At 43.2% G+C, this 18,902-nt stretch overlaps 1 protein-coding gene across 1 annotated transcript; it reads left to right on the forward strand.

Moving 5' to 3' along the window:
* Positions 1-17,954: 17,954 nt before the first annotated feature.
* On the forward strand, positions 17,955-18,359 carry TMEM100 (transmembrane protein 100; the record flags this gene model as incomplete). Its single annotated transcript, XM_080713408.1, has 1 exon — positions 17,955-18,359. The coding sequence occupies one exon, from the start codon at positions 17,955-17,957 to the stop codon at positions 18,357-18,359; it is 405 nt and encodes a 134-aa protein (XP_080569534.1).
* Positions 18,360-18,902: the final 543 nt, after the last annotated feature.

Raw genomic sequence — 18,902 nt, forward strand, 5'->3', positions numbered from 1 at the left:
AAACAGATAGTGTAAACATATTAACACTGCCTTGATAAGGATATTTTCTTAAGCAGATGACAAATGATTTGTTAAAGTTAATGAGCCAAAAGAAAATATTTAAACAGAAAAGCACTGCAACATATATATTGAAAACTTTTTTACTGAATTATATGAACTTAATTTATTTAATTCCAAAATACCTGTAATCAGTATTCATGTGATAACACTTACAATTTGCTAAGAATATCTTGTATTTAGTGTTCTGATCCCAATAAAAATTTTTTCAAAACTCAATAAATCATAGTCAATCCAAGTATGTTTATATATTCTTCCATAGCTAGGTATGCAAAAAATTTATGATAACTTACCCTTAGTTTATTACCAGATGTCTCAGAAATAGTCAAAAGACTTGTTTTACTTATCTTTCCCTAATAACTTCATGGTCAAATGAAATATTAAAAGGCAGAGAGAACAGAAGTGTAAACCCTAGATATTCTGTTCTAAATATTTAAAAGCAGGAGTGACATTTTCCTAGATTAAAATCAGCAGACAATCAATAAGCCTTTCTGGTATGATTCACATACACATTCAGTAACCTTCCCTTAAAGGGGAAGTAAACAGCAAGCTGAGGGGTTTATGGGTTATTAAGGTGGGAGAATCTCAGGGCCAGGCCTCTGTGTCTCTTATGCCGATTTCACTGTGTTGTTTTTCTAATAATCCAGGGATCTTCAGATGTCAATAGCCCCTTGGTCCCAAGAAAGAGCCACACAATATGAACATTAAATACCAATAAAAATCAAAGAATGTTGGTCTCCCATGTTCTAAAAGGAGATTTGACTTCATATTTCGGGTCCCTGGTACCTAGACTCACTCATCTAGATGTGGTGGTTTCCAAATGCTAACCTGGAGATATTCTCTCTAACAGAAATAAATAAATAAAAGCAATGAGTGAGATTACATCCCATTTTTTTGTTCTCACCCTTAAACACTCTTTTAAAGAAACTTTTCTGGTGTGGAACTGATGTCTGCTTTTCTTGTGCACTTGTTTAGGAAAACAAAAGCTTGAAATGCTATTCCAGGGTCCAAGACTGCCATAAGCCCCTCAGCTGCTTCTCATTTTCCTTTTCTCCTGATCTGAGTCCTTAAGGAAGCGCTGGTTTTGATCAGCAACGTGTGGTCCAATGCTTTGCAGCTGCCCAGCCTCACTGCAATAGCTTGGTGAGCAACCCAGGGGCAGGAGACAGGGGACAGGCACAGAATTCTCAGATGGAAACATTTTCATGGTTATGAGAGGTACAAGTTTATTTCCACAGCAGTCTTTTCATAAACAAATCTACGTAATCCGCAAAAGAATTTCTTCAAATGTATGGAAACCATTAAAGGAAAGAATAGACCTGTTTCAATCTGCATAGAATAAAAAAAAAAACATTGAATTATCTTTAGTGGGTAGAAACAAATAAAACAAAAACCTGCCAATCATTCTGACACTTGTGATGTTATAAGACATAGAAACACAAAATTCAGTGTTTTTAAAAAAGCAACGTGTCACCTGTCAGAGGAAACATCTCTAATAGAATGCTGAAAGAACATTACTTTAGACAGATGTGGTGGCTCATGCCTATAACCCCGGTGCTTGGGAGACTGAGAAAGGAGGATCTCAGGTTTGAGGACAGCCTCAGCAAAATAACAAGACCCTGTTTCAAAACAAAAAAAATAAATTAAAAAGTGCCGAGGGTGTAGCTTGAGGGTAGAATGCCTTTGGATTGGAGCCCCAGTACCAAATAAGTAAAAAGAACATGATTTTAAGCTTAAGAATCATGAAGATTAATATAGGAAATAGTTGGAAAATAATGATTAGCTACAATGTACTAAAAAAGGGAGCAGATGGTTCTGATTCGCTATTTGTGATGGTCGCAACTGCAAAGAAAATCTGCAAAGAAAAGAACGAGGGAGTCACTAACCTCTTCAGGTTTCAGGTTTCAGGGTTCCTGGGTTCAAAGTAAAAGAGGCAGGCCGGGTGTGGTGGCGCAAGCTTATAATCCCCGCGCTTGGGAGGCAGGGACAGGAGGATCACGCAGGTTCGAAGCCAGCCGTGCTGGTTTAAGAGACCCTGTTTCCAAATAAAAAATATAAAAATAGGTCTGGGAGTGTAGCCTGGAGGTAGAAGGGTTTCCAGGAGCCCTAGTACCACCAAAAAAAAAAAAAAAAAAAAAAAAAGTAAAAGGGGCAGATTAGTTAATTTCCAAGCTCCTTTGCAGCCCTAAAAGTATATGTGGCTGGGAGCGTTTGACTCACTGGTCCAGAATTGTACAATCTGTCAGCACTTTTCTAGTGTGCATGTTTGGGGTAAGTCCTGAGCAGCTGCAGCTGAAGGAAGGCTAACAGTGACACATGGGCTATCCAGTCCACATGTCTATGCAACAGGGGTCCTTCTTAGCAGAACTCAAGCTGCTAAAACGGAGGAAGGAGGGAGAACTGCAAATCAGCTTCCACAGTGCTGGGATAACAGGCAAGAGTGATGGAACGCCCAGGATGTAAGAGGAAGTCATAAAATAGGGAAACGGAGCTGGAGGAAGAGAGTGTGAAGCCCTTCTCTAAAGCCACACATACCTGCAGAGGCATTCAAGGAAGCAACCTCCTTTACAAGAGTGGATGAGATTCTCTACTCTCTACTCTGATTCTGAGCAGTTGCAAAACATGCTCGTTTTCTGTCACTGATATTAAGGCTCAAGAACAGAGAAAGAGCCAGCCATCCCAGTGCAGAACGAGAAGTAATTAGAAAAGAAAGGGGTGTAACAAAGGGGTGGGCAGCCTCTTAAGGACACAGAAAGTCAGGCTGGTCTAGAACAGAAAGGACTTCTTTGGCCCGGCTGAGTCTTTCTCTGGAGGCATTTACTGAGATAAGGATGGGAACATTTGTCCTTTAGGACATCTATCCTGTATTGTTCAGGGTTATGCTCATAACCATTTAGCAGTTATTTCAGTCTCATTCCACATTGGAGATTCAACTCGCTTCATTAAAGTTTCTAACCATGCGTGGTAGAGCATGCTTGTATCCCAGCATTTGGGAGGCTGAGACAGGAGGATCATGGTTCGCAGACAGCCTCAGCTACTACCTAGTGAGGCCCTCTGCAAATCAGTGAGATTCTGTTTCAAAATAAAGAATAAAAGATAGGGCTGAGGGTATAGTTCACAGGTAGAATGCCCTTGGGTTCCATCCCCAGTACTGCAAAATAAATAAATAAATAAATAAATAAATAAATAAATAAGGTTTCTTGTGTTTATGAGCTTCTGCATTAAAAAAAAATTTCTCCAGACAGCCAGGCACAGTGATACATACCTGTAATTCCATACTTGGGAAGCTGAGGCAGGAGCTTCCCAGTATATAATATCAATAAAACTAGACCCTGGGCAATTTAGCAAGACTGTGTTGCAAAATAAAATGGGCTAAGGGTGTAGTTTGGAGGTAGAATTAAGCCCTCCAGTTTTGATCCCCAGCACCATTTGCATACAAAAAGACATAATTCAGATGGTGTTATAAAGGATTATATTGTCCAGGTGGACCTGAACTTGCAGCCTTATCCAGACTTTGTGCCCAGACATTTGCAAACATGAGAGCATATCCTTTAGGACTTGTCTTCACCAGGCTTCTTCCTCCACTTTACAATTCCATACACCCCTTCTCCTTATATCCATACAGCAACCCAAAGAAGCAAGGCTGGAGTTAGCATGCTCCCGTTCCAAACGAGGAAAACTCAGGCACAGAGGGGTGAGCTGGTCTTGCCACCATCACATCTGAAGCCAACTAAGACTCAGTAAGTTTCTGATACCTGGTACCTCAAAAGTTTTGCTGAAGAAATGCCTATCATCAGCCTAGCCATGCATCACGTGCTATTGTTGGCACAAGAGACACTGATCAATTCTTCTTGAGAAGTTCTCAGCCTCTTAGATTAGATTAGAGGGGATGAGCAAGGAGCTACTTTTCACCCTATCTGGGGAGGAGTATGGGATATAACAGCACAGAAATATGCTCTCCATTCAGGACAAGTCTGTCCCTTAGGGGCTATTTAGTAATGTCTGAAGATATTTTTGGTTGTCACAACTGGAGAAGGACAGATACCACTGGTGACCAATAAGCAGAGGCTAGGCATGATGTTTGTCATTCTGCAAGAACAGAATAGCCTTCCACAACAAGAGAATTTTCCAGTGCCTAGTGTCAAGGGGGCCAGATTGAGACAGGCTGGCAGAGTATTAAAGGAACATCAGGAAAAGAGGCTCAGCTCAACTGTGTCTGAAGATAGAGAAGGACTGTGTAGCAAGGACTTTCAGAAACAGATGATGCTTGAGGGAGTCCTGGAAAGGCAAGTAGACATCCTTCTGAGAAGCCAAGGGTAAGAACCAGCAAGGCAGGAGGAAAGTGAAATAGTGTGCTGTGCTCTGGCTTTGCAATTTGACCCGAGTTGGAGCTGAGACTAGAAATGAGGGAGGAGGCTTGAGGCCAGCTCCTGGGGAGTCCTGTGTGTCCTGCTGAGGTTCTAGAGCTTTGGATTTTTATTTATTTTGGTAATGTGGATTGAACTCTGAGGCATTCTACCCCCAAGCTAAGCCTTTTTTTTTTTTTTTTTCATTTTGAAACAGGGGTCTCACTAGTGTGTTCAGAGTCTCTCTAAGTTCCTGGGGATGGTCTTGAACCTGTGATCTTCCTGACTCAGCCTCCCAAGTACTGGGATTACAAGCATGCGCTAACATGCCTGCCTGGCTCTAGATTTTTAATGAAGAGAAAATACTGATGGGTGTTCCCCAGGGACGTAGTAAAAGTCAGGCTCACATATCCATAGGTTGTTGTATTAGCATTAGAAATGCAGGTTCCTGACCTTCACACACACATACACAGTCCCCAAATATCCCGAGGCAGAGATATATTAATGTAGTAATGCAGCAGGACTGGGTAAAGCCGAGAAACCTGTAGTTTTTGCAAGCACTCTGTACAATTCTGTTGCAGGTGGTCCTAGTTCTCATGGGCGTATAAGACATATTTGACGGCGACAAGATTATAATCGCATCAAGAGGAAAATACAAAGGGAACTGTGGAAAGAGAAGACTGTGTGGTGTCGTCCTTTTCCTGGCCTGAACCCATCAAGTGAGAATCAGAACTGGGTGCTTATAAAGAGACCCCAGCTTTGAGGGCAGTCACACCACCACCAGAGCACAGCATTTCCTTTCTGGATTCTGTGGCCTGGGAGGAGATGAGCGCATAGGAAAGGCAAGGTCTCTGTGACCAGAGCACCCCCTCTTGGCAGCCCAGGGGCTCGCACAAAGCCTACTAAACTCCTCTTGTTTAACTCCAAAGCCTTGTTGGTACAGCCAGACCTGCTTCCTGTTCCCAGGGAGATTCACCCTTGGGTTTTCCTATCCCTCTTCCCTGAAGCTGGCGACTCCTGTGTCCTGTCACATAAAACCATGAACTAAGGTCTCGGACTTACGTCACGTCAGTCACAGCAGGGGGAGGCTCCATTCTGCCTCTGCGGCTTCACTTTCAAGTCGAGTTTGCAGCTTATTGTGTGATCAGGCATCCCGGGCTCCTTTACTGCACTGGCTCTGGGACAGCAAGAAGGGTACTTAGTGTGTAGACACCACACCGTCAACTTAGAATTCCTGCTTGGAACTCGAGAAAACCTTGGCACTGCAGTCTGTCCCCAAGCCAGCCGCCTGTGACTCTTGACATGGAAATAGATGAGTATCCACAGTACGAGGTCGATGGCTTTGCTGACAGATGTTGCAACAGAGATTTTTTTTTTTTTAAGAAGAGGCTTCCTACAACTGTCCTGGTAGCTCGGGTAGTAGTAGTAGTAGTAGTAGTAGTAGTAGTAGTAGTAGTATTAGCTACTTTTCCCAAGTTATCTTGTCTCAGTTCTCGGATATACTGAACACCAATAAGATTTTTTTTAATTAGTTAAAAAAAAGAATAGTAAACAATCTATAGACTGCCCTAAGGTCTAACAGATATGGTGACTTGCCCACACCACAAAGAGGAAAGAGGATTCAAACCCAAGTTTCCTGACTTTCAGTTCATGGTTATTTTCATTGCATAATGAAAGCAGGGAGTTAGAAATGTTAATTTTATGGTGGAAATTGATCCAAAACCTTATTCAGTGACCCTAGGGAGAAAAAAATGAACTAGCCCTATCCACGCTGTAAAGAAGTATTCCAAACTAAACTGAACTTAGAATGGATAGCAAGAAATAAGCCAGAGGAGAGAGGTGCCTGAGACTGCTGAGCCCCCCAGAGTGGAAGTCTTCCAAAGTCATCAATGGCAGACTTACGGAGGCTGTACAAGTGGCCAACTGGAATGTCCAGTTTACTTGGTGTCCCCCTTACTGCTCCCAACCTGCCCTGATGGGAGAAACATTATGTACTCCTGTGGCTACACACTCTCTTGGGTTCATTGGTTTTTACCCAGTTCCGTGCTGCTTTGACAAAGACAATAATGCCTTTTTCCTGTGTAGTTTATTTAAGTAAACAAGGAGACAGCCCTCTGCTGTCTCCTTTGCCAAATGAGACATTACAATTTTTATCTAAAGAAAGAAAGCAAAAGATCTGTTCTCTGCCTTGGTCCATAAGATAAATTCATAAAATAAACACTTCTATTTTGAACTCAGTCCGGCCAGGCAAATTGTTCTGTTTCCCAACAACCCACCCACGTTGGGCACATCAAAGACTTTTTAAGTGGATCAAAATGCTTTCAAAAGCCAGGCGTGGTGGCGCACCCTTGTGATCCCCCTTGCTTGGGAGGCGGAGACAGGAGGATCGCGCAGGTTCAAAGCCAGCCTTGCTGGCTTAAGAGACCCTGTTTCCAAATAAAAAATATAAAATAGGTCTGGGAGTGTAGCCTGGAGGTAGAAGGGTTCTATCCCCAGTACCACCAAAAAAAAAAAAAAAAGCTTTCAAAAGCTGTCTTGAGCTGGTGCTACCTCAATCAGTGTACCACTGCGGAGGATCTGTAGGGAAAAAAGTGCATATTTTATTTCTGGCAGAATGCCCATCTCAAAATCCAAGAATTTGCCGGGCGTGGTGGCACACGCTTGTAATCCCCGCGCTTGGGAGGCGGAGACAGGAGGATCGCTCAGGTTCAAAGCCAGCCGCGCTGGCGTAAGAGACCCTGTTTCAAAAATATAAAATAGGTCTGGGAGTGTAGCCCGGAGGTAGAAGGGCTTCCAGGAATCCCAGTACCACCAAAAAAAAAAAAAAAAAAAATCCAAGAATTTATTCTGAGGTGAGTAAATATCTCTGATGAGCTATACAAAGAATGCATCTTAATAAAATAACTCCCTTTCTAAGAAAAAAAAAGAATGCATCTTGAAACAAAAACAGTATTTTACAAGGGTTATGGGGATAACCTTTGAGTCAATCAGAATTTGGTTCTAGTCCTAAATGCCACCATTTTTCAACATATGGCCCATATGTTGAAACGTAGAGATTCCTTAATCTCTACTTTTGTATAATGAAACTATTTCTGGTACCTCCGTCTTGAATTATTTCTATTAAATGAAATAATTAACCTATAAAAGTTATAGAGCATAACATGGCATTTGGTGGTGCATGCTTGTTATCCCAGTACTTGGGAGTCTGAGACAGGAAGATCACAAGATCACAGGTTCGAGGACAGCCTCAACAACTTAGTGAGACCCTGTTTCAAAATAAATAATAAAGCCAGGCGTGGTGGGACATACTTGTAATCCCATAATTTGGGAGGATCACAGTTTGTGGACAGCCTCGGCTACTTAGTAAGGCCATTTGCAACTCAGTGAGACCCTGTTTCAAAATAAAGAATAAAAAATAGAGCTGGACGTGGTGGCGCACGCTTGTAATCCCAGCATTAGGGAGGCTGAGACCAGAGGATCGCGGTTCACGGACAGCCTCGGCTACTTATGCCCTCTGCAACTCAGTGAGACCTGGTTTCAAAATAAAGAATAAAAAATAGGGCAGAGGGTATACCTCAGAGGTAGAATGCCCCTGGGTTCCATCCCCAGACCCTCAAAAAAAAAAAAAAATAGGGCCGGGAGTGCCACCCTCAGTACCAAAAAATAAAAATAAATAAATGAATAAATAAATAAATAAATAAATAAAAATAAAAGGGCTGGGATATAGCTTTGAGGTAGGATGCCCTTAGGTTTAATTCATATATATACATGTGTATATATATATATATATATACACACATATACATATATGTATGTATATATAATATATATGTACATATACATCTCTACATATATGTATGTACACACACACACACACACACACACACACACAAAGGCTTGCTTATCAAATGCATGAGTTCCTAAACATTACATTTATAAAGAAACCCAGTGTAAACCTGAATTGGTTATTTTCTATAAGAATTAATGTACGGGGCAACATACAATTAGTAAAGTGAAGGCTATTTTTCCACATCTGAAATGGGGAAATTATAACCTTTACAGACTCATTTGAGTGATTAGAACCTTGGAATAGTGTGTTATCAATGGAAAAAACATTTTCATTACTAGAAAACATCTATAGGATGCTTTTTTTCATTTCTGGAACTTTAACAGATATGTTTATACATATCTATATATAGATATATATTAAGGACTTTAAAAATGAGCATATACTCAGTGTGTTTATTGCATGTAGTAGTACAGGCAAAGGCTCAAATTGGAATTCTTCAAATGTTCCCTTGTTCTGTGCAGAAAGTTAACAATCTCAAATCACATGTATGTGTGTGTACCATTGTGTGTGTGAATGTAATAAAAAAATTATAAAGTCACTAATAATTTCAGTGGAAAATTCACCTGCAAGCCTGACAACATTATTTTTCCGACTTGGATAATATGTCATAAAGTAGTCAGCCAATGAAGTCAACTTTCTCTAGCATCTGCCTCTGCATTGGAGAATTGCTTGGCTGTGCTAGCAAGATTAAATGCCTCTTTCCATTACACAGCTGCTTTCTGTCATGGCCCCTCTGTCCTGCTGAGAGTGTCACCAAGCTTTTAATTACCTAGGATTTAAAACCTTACAATTTATTCTCCTCTGATAGCCTCCCCACAGGAAACACACTGCCAAGTTTTACCCATGGTAGAAACTTCCCACCTGTCCACATTCCCAGTCTCAGGTTCTTCGTGCCTCTCCTCTGGACAGCCACAGAGCCTTCCTAACTAGTGTCCCAGCCCCCTTTTCTCCTTCCCTGAAATTATTTTCCCCACAGCATTCCAACACTCTAATGCCAGGCCACTGTTTATAATGCATAGAGTTGCGTATGATGTCCTGTTCAGAATCACATTGCTCTCACAATAAAGGCCAAACTCATCACTAAGGCAATAATCTGACCGTAAATTATTTTCAGTCTTATTTTGACTGCCTTCTGCTGCCCGGGGCTCTCTAAAATTCAGCTCAACAGGCTAGTCAATCCTCTTTCTAGAAGATTTGGACTTTTTAAAACTGTTTATGTACAGGCTGTTTCTTCACTGAATCAATCTTTCTCTCTTTCTTCTTCTTCTTCTTCTTCTTCTTCTTCTTCTTCTTCTTCTTCTTCTTCTTCTTCTTCTTCTTCTTCTTCTTCTCCTTCTCTCTTCTCTCTTCTCTCTTCTCTCTTCTCTCTCTCTCTCTCTCTCTCTCTCTCTCTCTCTCTCTCTCTCTCTCTGTCTCTCTCTCTCTCTCTCTTTTCACTCTCCCTCTTTGCCTCCCTCTATTTTTTTTCTTTTTTGGTGTGTGTACTGGGGATGGAACTCAGGGGCATTCTACCTCCAAGCCACACCCACAACCCTATTTTTTTATTCTTTATTTTGAAACAAGGTCTCACAGAGTTTCAAAGGGCCTAAGTAGCTGAGGCTGTCCAGCAACCACGACCCTCCTGTCTCAGCCTCCCAAATGCTGGGATTACAAGCGTGCGCCACCACGCCCGCCTTCCCTCTCTATTTTTAATGTTAAGTGCCTATCTGTCATGAGGCTTCCAACCTCTCCTCCCCACCCCATCCCCACACACTTAGACCAGATGAAGACCCTGGGACATTACTGAACACTGTTGAGTTTTAGTGTCTTCTGCAATGAAATAGAACACACATTTCTGAGGTAGGATTTCTGTGGAGCATAATAAATGTTTCATAAGCAATAATGTGCTCCCTTCCTCCTCAAATGGAGCATACTGTGAGTATCCACTCGAATGAAGGGCCGGCTCTGGAGTTAAGCCAGGAAGCCCTGTTGGCTGTCGTCCTTGTCCTCTGCCTCTCCATTTCTTTCTCCATGAACTAGAGATAACAGAACAGCTTGTTGGGAAAATATATCTGATGATTTTCAGATCTAAGCACAGAGCTTACAATCTATAGTGTAAAGTGTATTTTTAATTATTTGGGGGAAGAGCCAGTACCAATGGCCCCATCTTGAGCCAGACATTTTTTTAAGACCAGTGCTGACTTAGGGAGACCCTCAACAACTTAGTGAGAACCTGTTTCAAGATAAAAAATTAAAAAGTAAGGCCAGGGGTGTAGCCAGAGGGTCAGTCTTCAGTACCACAAAACAAACAAACAAAGACACACACACACACACACACACACACACACACACACATAAAATCAAATACTACCAAAAAAAAAAAAGTACAGCAGAAAATAAAACAGGGCTGCGTGGGGTGGGGTCAGAAGGTATAGTCTGCTCTGTAAATTTGACACAGAGGTAAACAAACTAACTTTCATAGGGATGCCATAGATTATAGTTTTCAAAAAATTGTACATGTTGCCGGGTGGCTTCAAATCCCCAGCACATTTGAAGCCTAAAATGTATGTGCTGATTAGAAGCAAACAGCTGTCACCATGTTTGTACTCACCATTATATGGACAGGACAAGTGGTATCTGTCACCAAGGGCTGGGGGCTGCTTTTGTAAATGGGGCAGAAGGGCTCAGCATTACCAGGTATGGAGAAGAATAGAGAAGGAGCGAGATCATGGTGCTCCTGTCCCTCCCCTTCCCTCTTCATCCCTTCTCTTCCTTTCTCTGGAGAAAAGGCAGGAGTGGTAAGTATCCTACACGCTCAGGCGTAGGTGATCTGTGGTGTACCACAGGGCGCTGATCCTAGTGATGTGCTGTTGTCTTAGCAAACTATCAGCCTGGTGCACTAAAACTTTTTTTCTGTGTGCTTTTGGTCCTAGGCCTCCAAAGAAGAATGTACACAAGGACAAAGGCGTGTTCAAAATGCACGAGGATGTATCAGGACCATGGGAGTCCCAGCTCTCTGCTGAATAGAGTTCTGATTTTCAAACCAGAGAGTCAGTTCTTCTCTAATGTCAAAATAGCGATTAGCTCCTGTGGAAGTGAGAGGTAACTTGCTCGGCTTCCCCTAAGTCCACTGGATCATTTTACTTGAATGAATTTGTTTTGTTACGGCTACTGTGATCTTTTATAGTTTCTGAGAACAAAATAGGTAAGAGAAAATGGGGGCCAGGACCTGCATCTTAAACATTTATGTCATTCTTTCCATACCCGTGTGGAACTTTTGAGGTATCTAGTACTTGGACATAGACTAGCAAAAATTAAAACAGATTTATATCTAGGCCATCTCCATTGTTTTCCAACGACTATCAAATCTTTCTACTTAATGTCCCAGACTCCAAAGAGAAACGCCTTGGGGAAAGAAAGGGGGTGGGGAAGAGGAATAATAACATGACCTGTTATCCAAAAGGAACTAAAAAACACAGATCACTTTTCAAGCTGTCTGTGGTTTCAAAACATAGCCACACACACAGGCCCTTAAAAGGAAAGTTTCTGGCCAGTTTCCTGAATCGCACTGAATACCACTGGACTGGGGATGAACGAAATCAAAGGTATGAGGGGATTGGACAGAGAGCCCAGAGGAGCTGGCATCTCAGGCTGCTGGGCATTAGCCGGCTTGACCACACCAAGCACAAGCAAACTGAAAGTAAATATGGGCAAGTAATCGAATGCACGTGGGTGGGGATGCTCTTCACAAAACAGAGTTGGTATTCCCAAAGGAGAGGTTTCCAGGTCTTCACTATCAACAAAATCAAAATGTTCCCTGTCTAAGCCAGAACCCAAGCCCTTGGTCCTATGGAAGGGAATGGGCAGAGGATCCCCTTTGTCCTGGTTACCAGGACTCTCCCTGCCTCCCTCCATGTGAAACCTTCCACAATAAAGAGCTTTATTTCTTTCCTTTTTTCTTTTCTTTTTTGCACTGGGGATTGAACCCAAGGACATTCTACTTCTAATCTACATTCCAAGCCCTTTGTATTTTTCTTTTGAAACAGGCCCTCAATAAATTGGTGAGGGTCTCATTTATTTGTGAGACGGCGGCCTCGGACCTGTTCTGTCTTAGCCTCCCAAGTACTGGGATTACAGGTGTGCACCACAACACCAGGCACTTGGTCTTCTTTCATATATATATATATATATATATATATATATATATATAATTTTATATATTATATATAATTTTATACGTTTTTAATAATTATATATTTATGAATATTTATATATAATTATATATATATTTATATATTTTTTCAATTAGGTAGAATTTTTTCTATAAAATTAAGTTCCTAACTCTGTTGTTCATGATACGGTTTTCAGCCTCGGTGCCCCAGAGATGTGGTTTTCCAGTGTACTATCATGTCCAGGGAGCGTTGGCATTCTGTGATGAAGAGCTCTCTGGCTTTCAGAGAGGGTCCACCCTGGACCTCATGCTGTTCATATCACTAATCCTTATCTTCTTCCTATTCTTCTCATTGCTTGCATGCTATGGTAAGAGAGATTCATTATGGTCCCAGTCCCTAACCCCTAAACACTTCCCAAACCCCATACTCACCCCTACAGAGCATAAAACAAAGATTACTGACAACCTTTATTCCTGCAGGTTCATAGTGCATTAGGAGGATAATATCAGAATGAGATTTTTAGATAAGGAAAACCTTGGAAATGAATGCTGGAATAAAAATATAATACAAAGAAAGGATGATATTCCTTTCTAACTGCATGCTCTTGAAATAGCATGCATTGCATTTACACAGAGGGAAACATAATATAAAATACGGCAGAATTTAAGGGATTTCCTCTCGTCAAATTGCATCGGTCCCTTAATTGTGTTGAAGCCTCACTGAGTACTTTGTTCACGGTCCCTAGGGCTGTGATTTGCATCCCTCTCTCTGGGTTGCAGTTGGCTCTGGGCTGGCAGCTGTCTCATTCGGATACTGACTGAGAAAGGTAAGGAAGGATCTTTTCCTGGCTCTTTCAAAGACCTTTCAAAGGAGAGAAATGCTGAGTGCCTAAGAGAGCGAGTGGGAAATATTGAGATAATTCACGCATTGGAGACTTTCAGAGAAAAATTTTCAAATTTGAAGGAGTTTCCTAAAGCCGTGCGTTTGCAAAGTAGCCTAGAGATTTCCTCTCTCTCTCCTGAGGTCTTGCAGAAAGAAGGCGGCTTGCACTGTGAATGAAGTTTGGGACTGGGTTTGCGGGTGTCCCTGGGGGACTCCGCCAGGGTGTCTCTGGCTTGCTGGGCACAGCTTAGGAGGAGAAGCAGCTGCCAGCATCGAGCATGGGTCCCCGTGAATTCTCTCTGAATTTCAATTTGAGGGATAAGTCAAAGGCGCGTGTGTCTGTGGCAGCAGGGATAGGCACCTATCCTTCGGTTATCATTTCCACTCTGTCTGAAGGCTTTCTGCTTCTTTGAATCCATCAGTACAAACCATCACTTGTCTCCTTCGAGTCTGGAGATGTGTTTCCGTGTATCCGGCAGACACTGGCAGGTGCTGGAGAATTAGGGTGAGTGAGAAGATCCTGAGGGCTCGGGGGTGAAGCTTTGGTATCAGAAAGACAAATGTGTCCCCTTTTCAAGGAACAACTACACTTGCACCATCCCATTTGGAGTCAGCCCCCAAATGGCCATGAAAAAGGGTGCTGTTAGCCTCCTTAAAAATCGTCTCATAGCACCATCCTCCCAGGGGAATGTGGGCAAGCCGTGAAATGCCCCGGTTAAGCCTGTCCCTGGTCTTCAGCACCAAGCGGCATCACTCCTCGTCCCAATGGCTGTGTTTCTTAAGTCCCATATTTTAAAAGTGTAGGGATGGTGGTGGCCAGGGCCCCCAGTCACCTGTTGTCCTGGGCGTGCTGAGCTTCCCGGACTCAGCCAGGTCTCAGGGACTTTTCCACTTTATTTTCCTGGAAATGAAGATGCCCTGTCTCTGGCTTCCATTCTAGGAAATAAAAGGATTTCCGTTTTCTCTCTCTTTGTGAGAGTTGCATCAAGATGCTGTGACTAGATGAGGTTGGAAAGAGGAGGGTACCACAGACGGGGTAGAGGTTTGTGATCTAAGGCCGCTGCCAGCGGCTAGAGAAATCTCACAACCCCATAGAAGAAAAATAAATACTGGCCAAGAGTTGGCAGAAATTTGTAGATTTGCTAGATATATTAAAGGGAGTTGGTAACACTTGCACAAATTTTTAAAAAATAGAGGATGGATAACTGTTAGCTGTGGAAGGAGAGTGATGAACATATATTAGCCTTCCAATTGTATCTGCCTTTTCTTTTTTTCCCTCAAAAGAAGACCTCTATATATTTCGAGTACTTTAAAATTTCAAAACGCTTGTCAGTAAGAAAGCACAAACCTAGAGGAGCATGGTGGCGCACGCTTGTAAACCCAGTACTTGGGAGGCTGAGACAGGAAGATCGCAGGTTCGCGGACAGTCTCGGCTATTTAGTGAAGCCTTCTGCTACTCAATGAATCCCTGTTTCCAAATTTAAAAAAAAAATGGGGCAGGGAGTGTAGCTCAAAGGTAGAATTCCCCTAGGTTCAAGCCCCAGCACTACAAAAGAAAATCACAAACCTATACATTGATGGTGGTGATGAATAGACTTTTGTATGCGATAATGGAGATTGAACCCAGGGCTTTGCTCATGGCAAGTAAGGGATCTTCCACTGAGCTATACCCTGAGCCTGGAAATAGCTTCTAACTCTGTTCTTAGAGAGTTTGATGTGTTGAGTCATATACATTTGAATGTTAAAACACCTTGCTCAAGCCAGGCGTGGTGGCCCACACTTATAATCCCAGCATTTGGGAGGCTGAGACAGGAGGATTGCAGTTCTCAGACAATCTCAGCTACTTAGTGAGGCCCTTTGCTACTCAGAGAGACCCTGTTTCAAAATAAAAGGAATAAAAAATAGGGCTGGGGGAATAGCTTGGAGGTAGAAGGCCCTTGGGTTCCATCCTCAGTAACACACACACGCGTGCGCGCGCGCGCACACACACACACACACACACACACACACACACACACACACACTGCTTCTTACAGTGGGCCAAGGAGCAGCAGCCTAGGGATAGATGTGGAGGGTGGGGGCTGTTACAAACCTCCTGGATGAGAACCTACATTTACCATGCTCCCCCAGGTGGGTTATGTACCCTTCATGACTAGGGTTCAAATCAAAGGTTTCTTTCTCCCTGTGTAACCTCTGTCAAGTTACTTAACCTCTCGGAGTCCCCATTTCATCCTTTATAAACTACTAAGAATTCCTGTGAACGTGTGACATTCCTTAATAGTCTGCCTTGCTCACAGTAGGTCTGCTGTAAATAGCAGCGATGTTGATGTTGCCGCCGATTGTAGCATTTGCCAGAGTTACTCATCTTACCACAAGTAGTGAGTAATCCTGTTTAAAGCAAGATGACTGATTCCTCCCCACTTAACCACAAACATTAATATTTCCCACCCTTGTTCCTAAATGAATTAACAACAGATAAGACAGGCTTAAGCTTCATCCTGGGCATATAAGTAAAGGATCCTGGGAATACCTAGGAACCTGGATTTTTGCGGGACTGAGGCTGGATTGCCGGCTGTCAGATGACTAGCAGCTCTTCCCCCAGCCCCGTCCCCTCGGCCGGCCGCCGGCTGGGTCTGCAGCGCTGACTCTGGGATTCTCTCATGAAAATGCCCAATGGGCGGGAGGAAGATCTGGAGGTTGGCTGGGGGAAAAAATGAGTAATTCAAAGCAGCCTGTTTAGTGAATGCTGCAAGGAAAATAAAAGTAAAAGCCGCTGTGGTCTCTGGGGACTCTGGAGAAATGATCCTGACTTATCATGTCACTGGGCAGAGTTGGGGGAAGCCAAAACTCTGAATCTGCTGGCAAGGAAAAGAAGGCAGGGAAAAAAAAAAGTAGTAGGGAGGGGCAAACCGGAGGGGGAGGGAATAAAAGGAGGAGGGGAGGGGAAGAGAACCGCTCAGCTCAGAGAAGAGCTGAAGGAAGAACTCCAGGATTCAAAAGGGGACCTACAGCGGAGCGTGTTTCTGCCTTGGCTTTTCCGCAGAGGAGATCCCCGGCCTGTCATTTCATGGGCAGCTCTGCTGCGACCGGCTCTTCCCCCGAAGAAACGGAACGAAGACTCACAGGGCTGCTGAGCGTTCCCCGGGCAGTCCAGTGCCCCCCGTGGTCATGGGCTGCCCCTCTCTGAGGTACGTGTAAGTCGTACGTGTGAGATCTTTGTCTTCAGTTATTACAATCTCAACCTCGAAGAGAAGACTCTGTATTTTCCAGATATGGTGTCAAATATCCTTAATTTGGCCTAGCCAGCACTTGTTAGGGTATCACTGAACAACTGTGATTAAGTTGGTGATTAAAAGTTACATGCATATTGGCAACTTGAATAATTTCATTGCCCTGGGAGTGAAATTTTGGCCAGGGCTGGGAAGATCCAGTGAGGCTTGAGCTGGGGTTGTATTTCTTTTCAATCATATGCCTAATATTCAACAGAGTAATTCCAGCAAAATGATCCCATGTGTCTCCCTGGAAACTCTTTCGGTAACTGTAACTTCTCAGGGATGTAAGACATTGATTCAGCGCGTCTGAGAAGCAGAGGAGACCAGACATTTCACTGATTATCCATAGGCACAATTCAAACAGATGCTTTTGATAAAGGGTCTTGAGTGTTATCCTGAAAATTTCAGACCCCAAATATTTAGAGAGGGGCAAGTTTTACACACAGGGCATAGGAGGAAATGAAATGGTCACCTTTTACTAAATATGTGGCATATTTATTTGCTTAAACATGTGATAGTATACATAATATCAAAATTCCTTGTTGAGTTTAAGAGGAGACTTATGGGTTTGACAGCTCATTATCCTAAACAGTTGATTATTACCCTTCACATAAGACAGCACAAAATTATGCCTCATGAATTTGTTGAAATTTTATTTTATTTCAAATAGATAGGAGTTTGCCATAGTTTTAAAGCTCAAATCCCAACCTCACTTCACCATCTTTTTATTTATTTATTTTTTATTTTTGCTATCTTGGCCAGTCTGCCGTGGGAGGATCAAATGGTCCGGGACACAGTAGTAACACAGTAAAGATCCATTGGCATCCAGTTGATACAGAAGAGCTTGTCTTGACACTGATTTCGCGAGCCGTGAATGGGAGTTTGGAAAGAATGCAGGCAATGCCCTGCGAAACCGGCAGCGCGCAAGCTGCTAAGCGTCGTGGAACTGCTTGTAACGCAGCCTCCTCCTGAACGAGGACACCTTCGGATCAGGATACAGGCCGTTCTGTGTTTAGAGAAAAGAGAAGCGATAGACAAAGAGGAAAAGCTTATAAATTTTTTTGGGTTTTTTTTTTTGTAGACTGCCGGGTAATACAAAACACTGTAAAGCACTTCCTGCTTTTTATATCTTCCCGGTCTCCATGCTTATCTGCTTCGTCTTGTTTTTTTGCCCAGTGCAAAGAAAATGCAACAATTAGGGAACAAGACATTGATTTTTTTATATGCGGCCGAGCATCCTGGGAAGGAGGTGGGTCTGCAGCTCTTGCCTTGTGCAGGTGGAGCCCGTTCTGGAACACTTAGCTAACGTCTCCTGTCTTCTTCTCCACAGTTTCCGCCCTGGGGAGACGCTCCAGATCTAGATTGTGAATCGAGCCAGGAAGCGCCAGCTGTAGCAATGACTGAAGAGCCAGTGAAGGAGGTCCTGGGGACCCCCAAGACTCCCACGCCAGCGACGATGGAGAAGAACCCCAAGGGCGAAGTGGTGATCAGCCCGGTGCCCCTGGTCACGGAGGTACAGCTGCTGGCTGCCACGGGGGGCGCCGAGCTCTCCTGCTACCGCTGCATCATCCCCTTCGCCGTGGTGGTCTTCATCGCCGGGATAGTGGTCACCGGGGTGGCTTACAGCTTCAACTCCCACGGCTCCATCATCTCCATCTTCGGCCTGGTCCTTCTGTCCTCTGGACTTTTCTTATTAGCCTCCAGCGCCTTGTGTTGGAAGGTGAGACAAAGAAGCAAGAAAGCCAAGAGACGAGAGAGTCAGACGGCTCTTGTGGCAAATCAGAGAAGCTTGTTTGCTTAAGACTGAATGAGACCAAATGAGAGATGTGGGTGAAAAGACTTGCTTGAACTTGGTCATCGGAGTCTTCTGGACCCGGCCTGGGAGGGGATTGCCTTAGCTTTGGAGCGAACTAGAAAAAAATGGGGGTGGGTTGAAGGCAGAAGCTGGAGGGGAGGTCTTCCTTGGAGAGGAATGACCAGTTTTCTTTAATGTCTTCTTGTGAATGTCTTCTTTGCCGACAACCTTAATCCTGAGGGCTATTACTAAGACAGAAGAATCAGCTTTCTCTTTGCATAAAACATTTCGGGGGCCACGGGAGAAGCAGGGCTTCGGACAACATTTGGTTCACTCTGGAAAGCAGCCAAGAAATGATGAGAAAATAATAAGATAATCCTGGCACACCAGAAACCTGCCTCCACAGAAATAACCCATGCTCCTTAGGAAGTCGTATTATAAAAGTGTTCTGCCAAAGCGCTGCATTGCCTCGGACTTTGCAAACATCTATGAACTTTTTTTTTCTCCATAATTTGTTCTCAAAAAGTTGATTCTGTGGCATTTGTTTTT

Source organism: Muscardinus avellanarius (genome assembly GCF_963383645.1).
Source record: "Muscardinus avellanarius genome assembly, chromosome: 16".
In the NCBI taxonomy this organism is placed as follows: Eukaryota; Metazoa; Chordata; class Mammalia; order Rodentia; family Gliridae; genus Muscardinus; species Muscardinus avellanarius.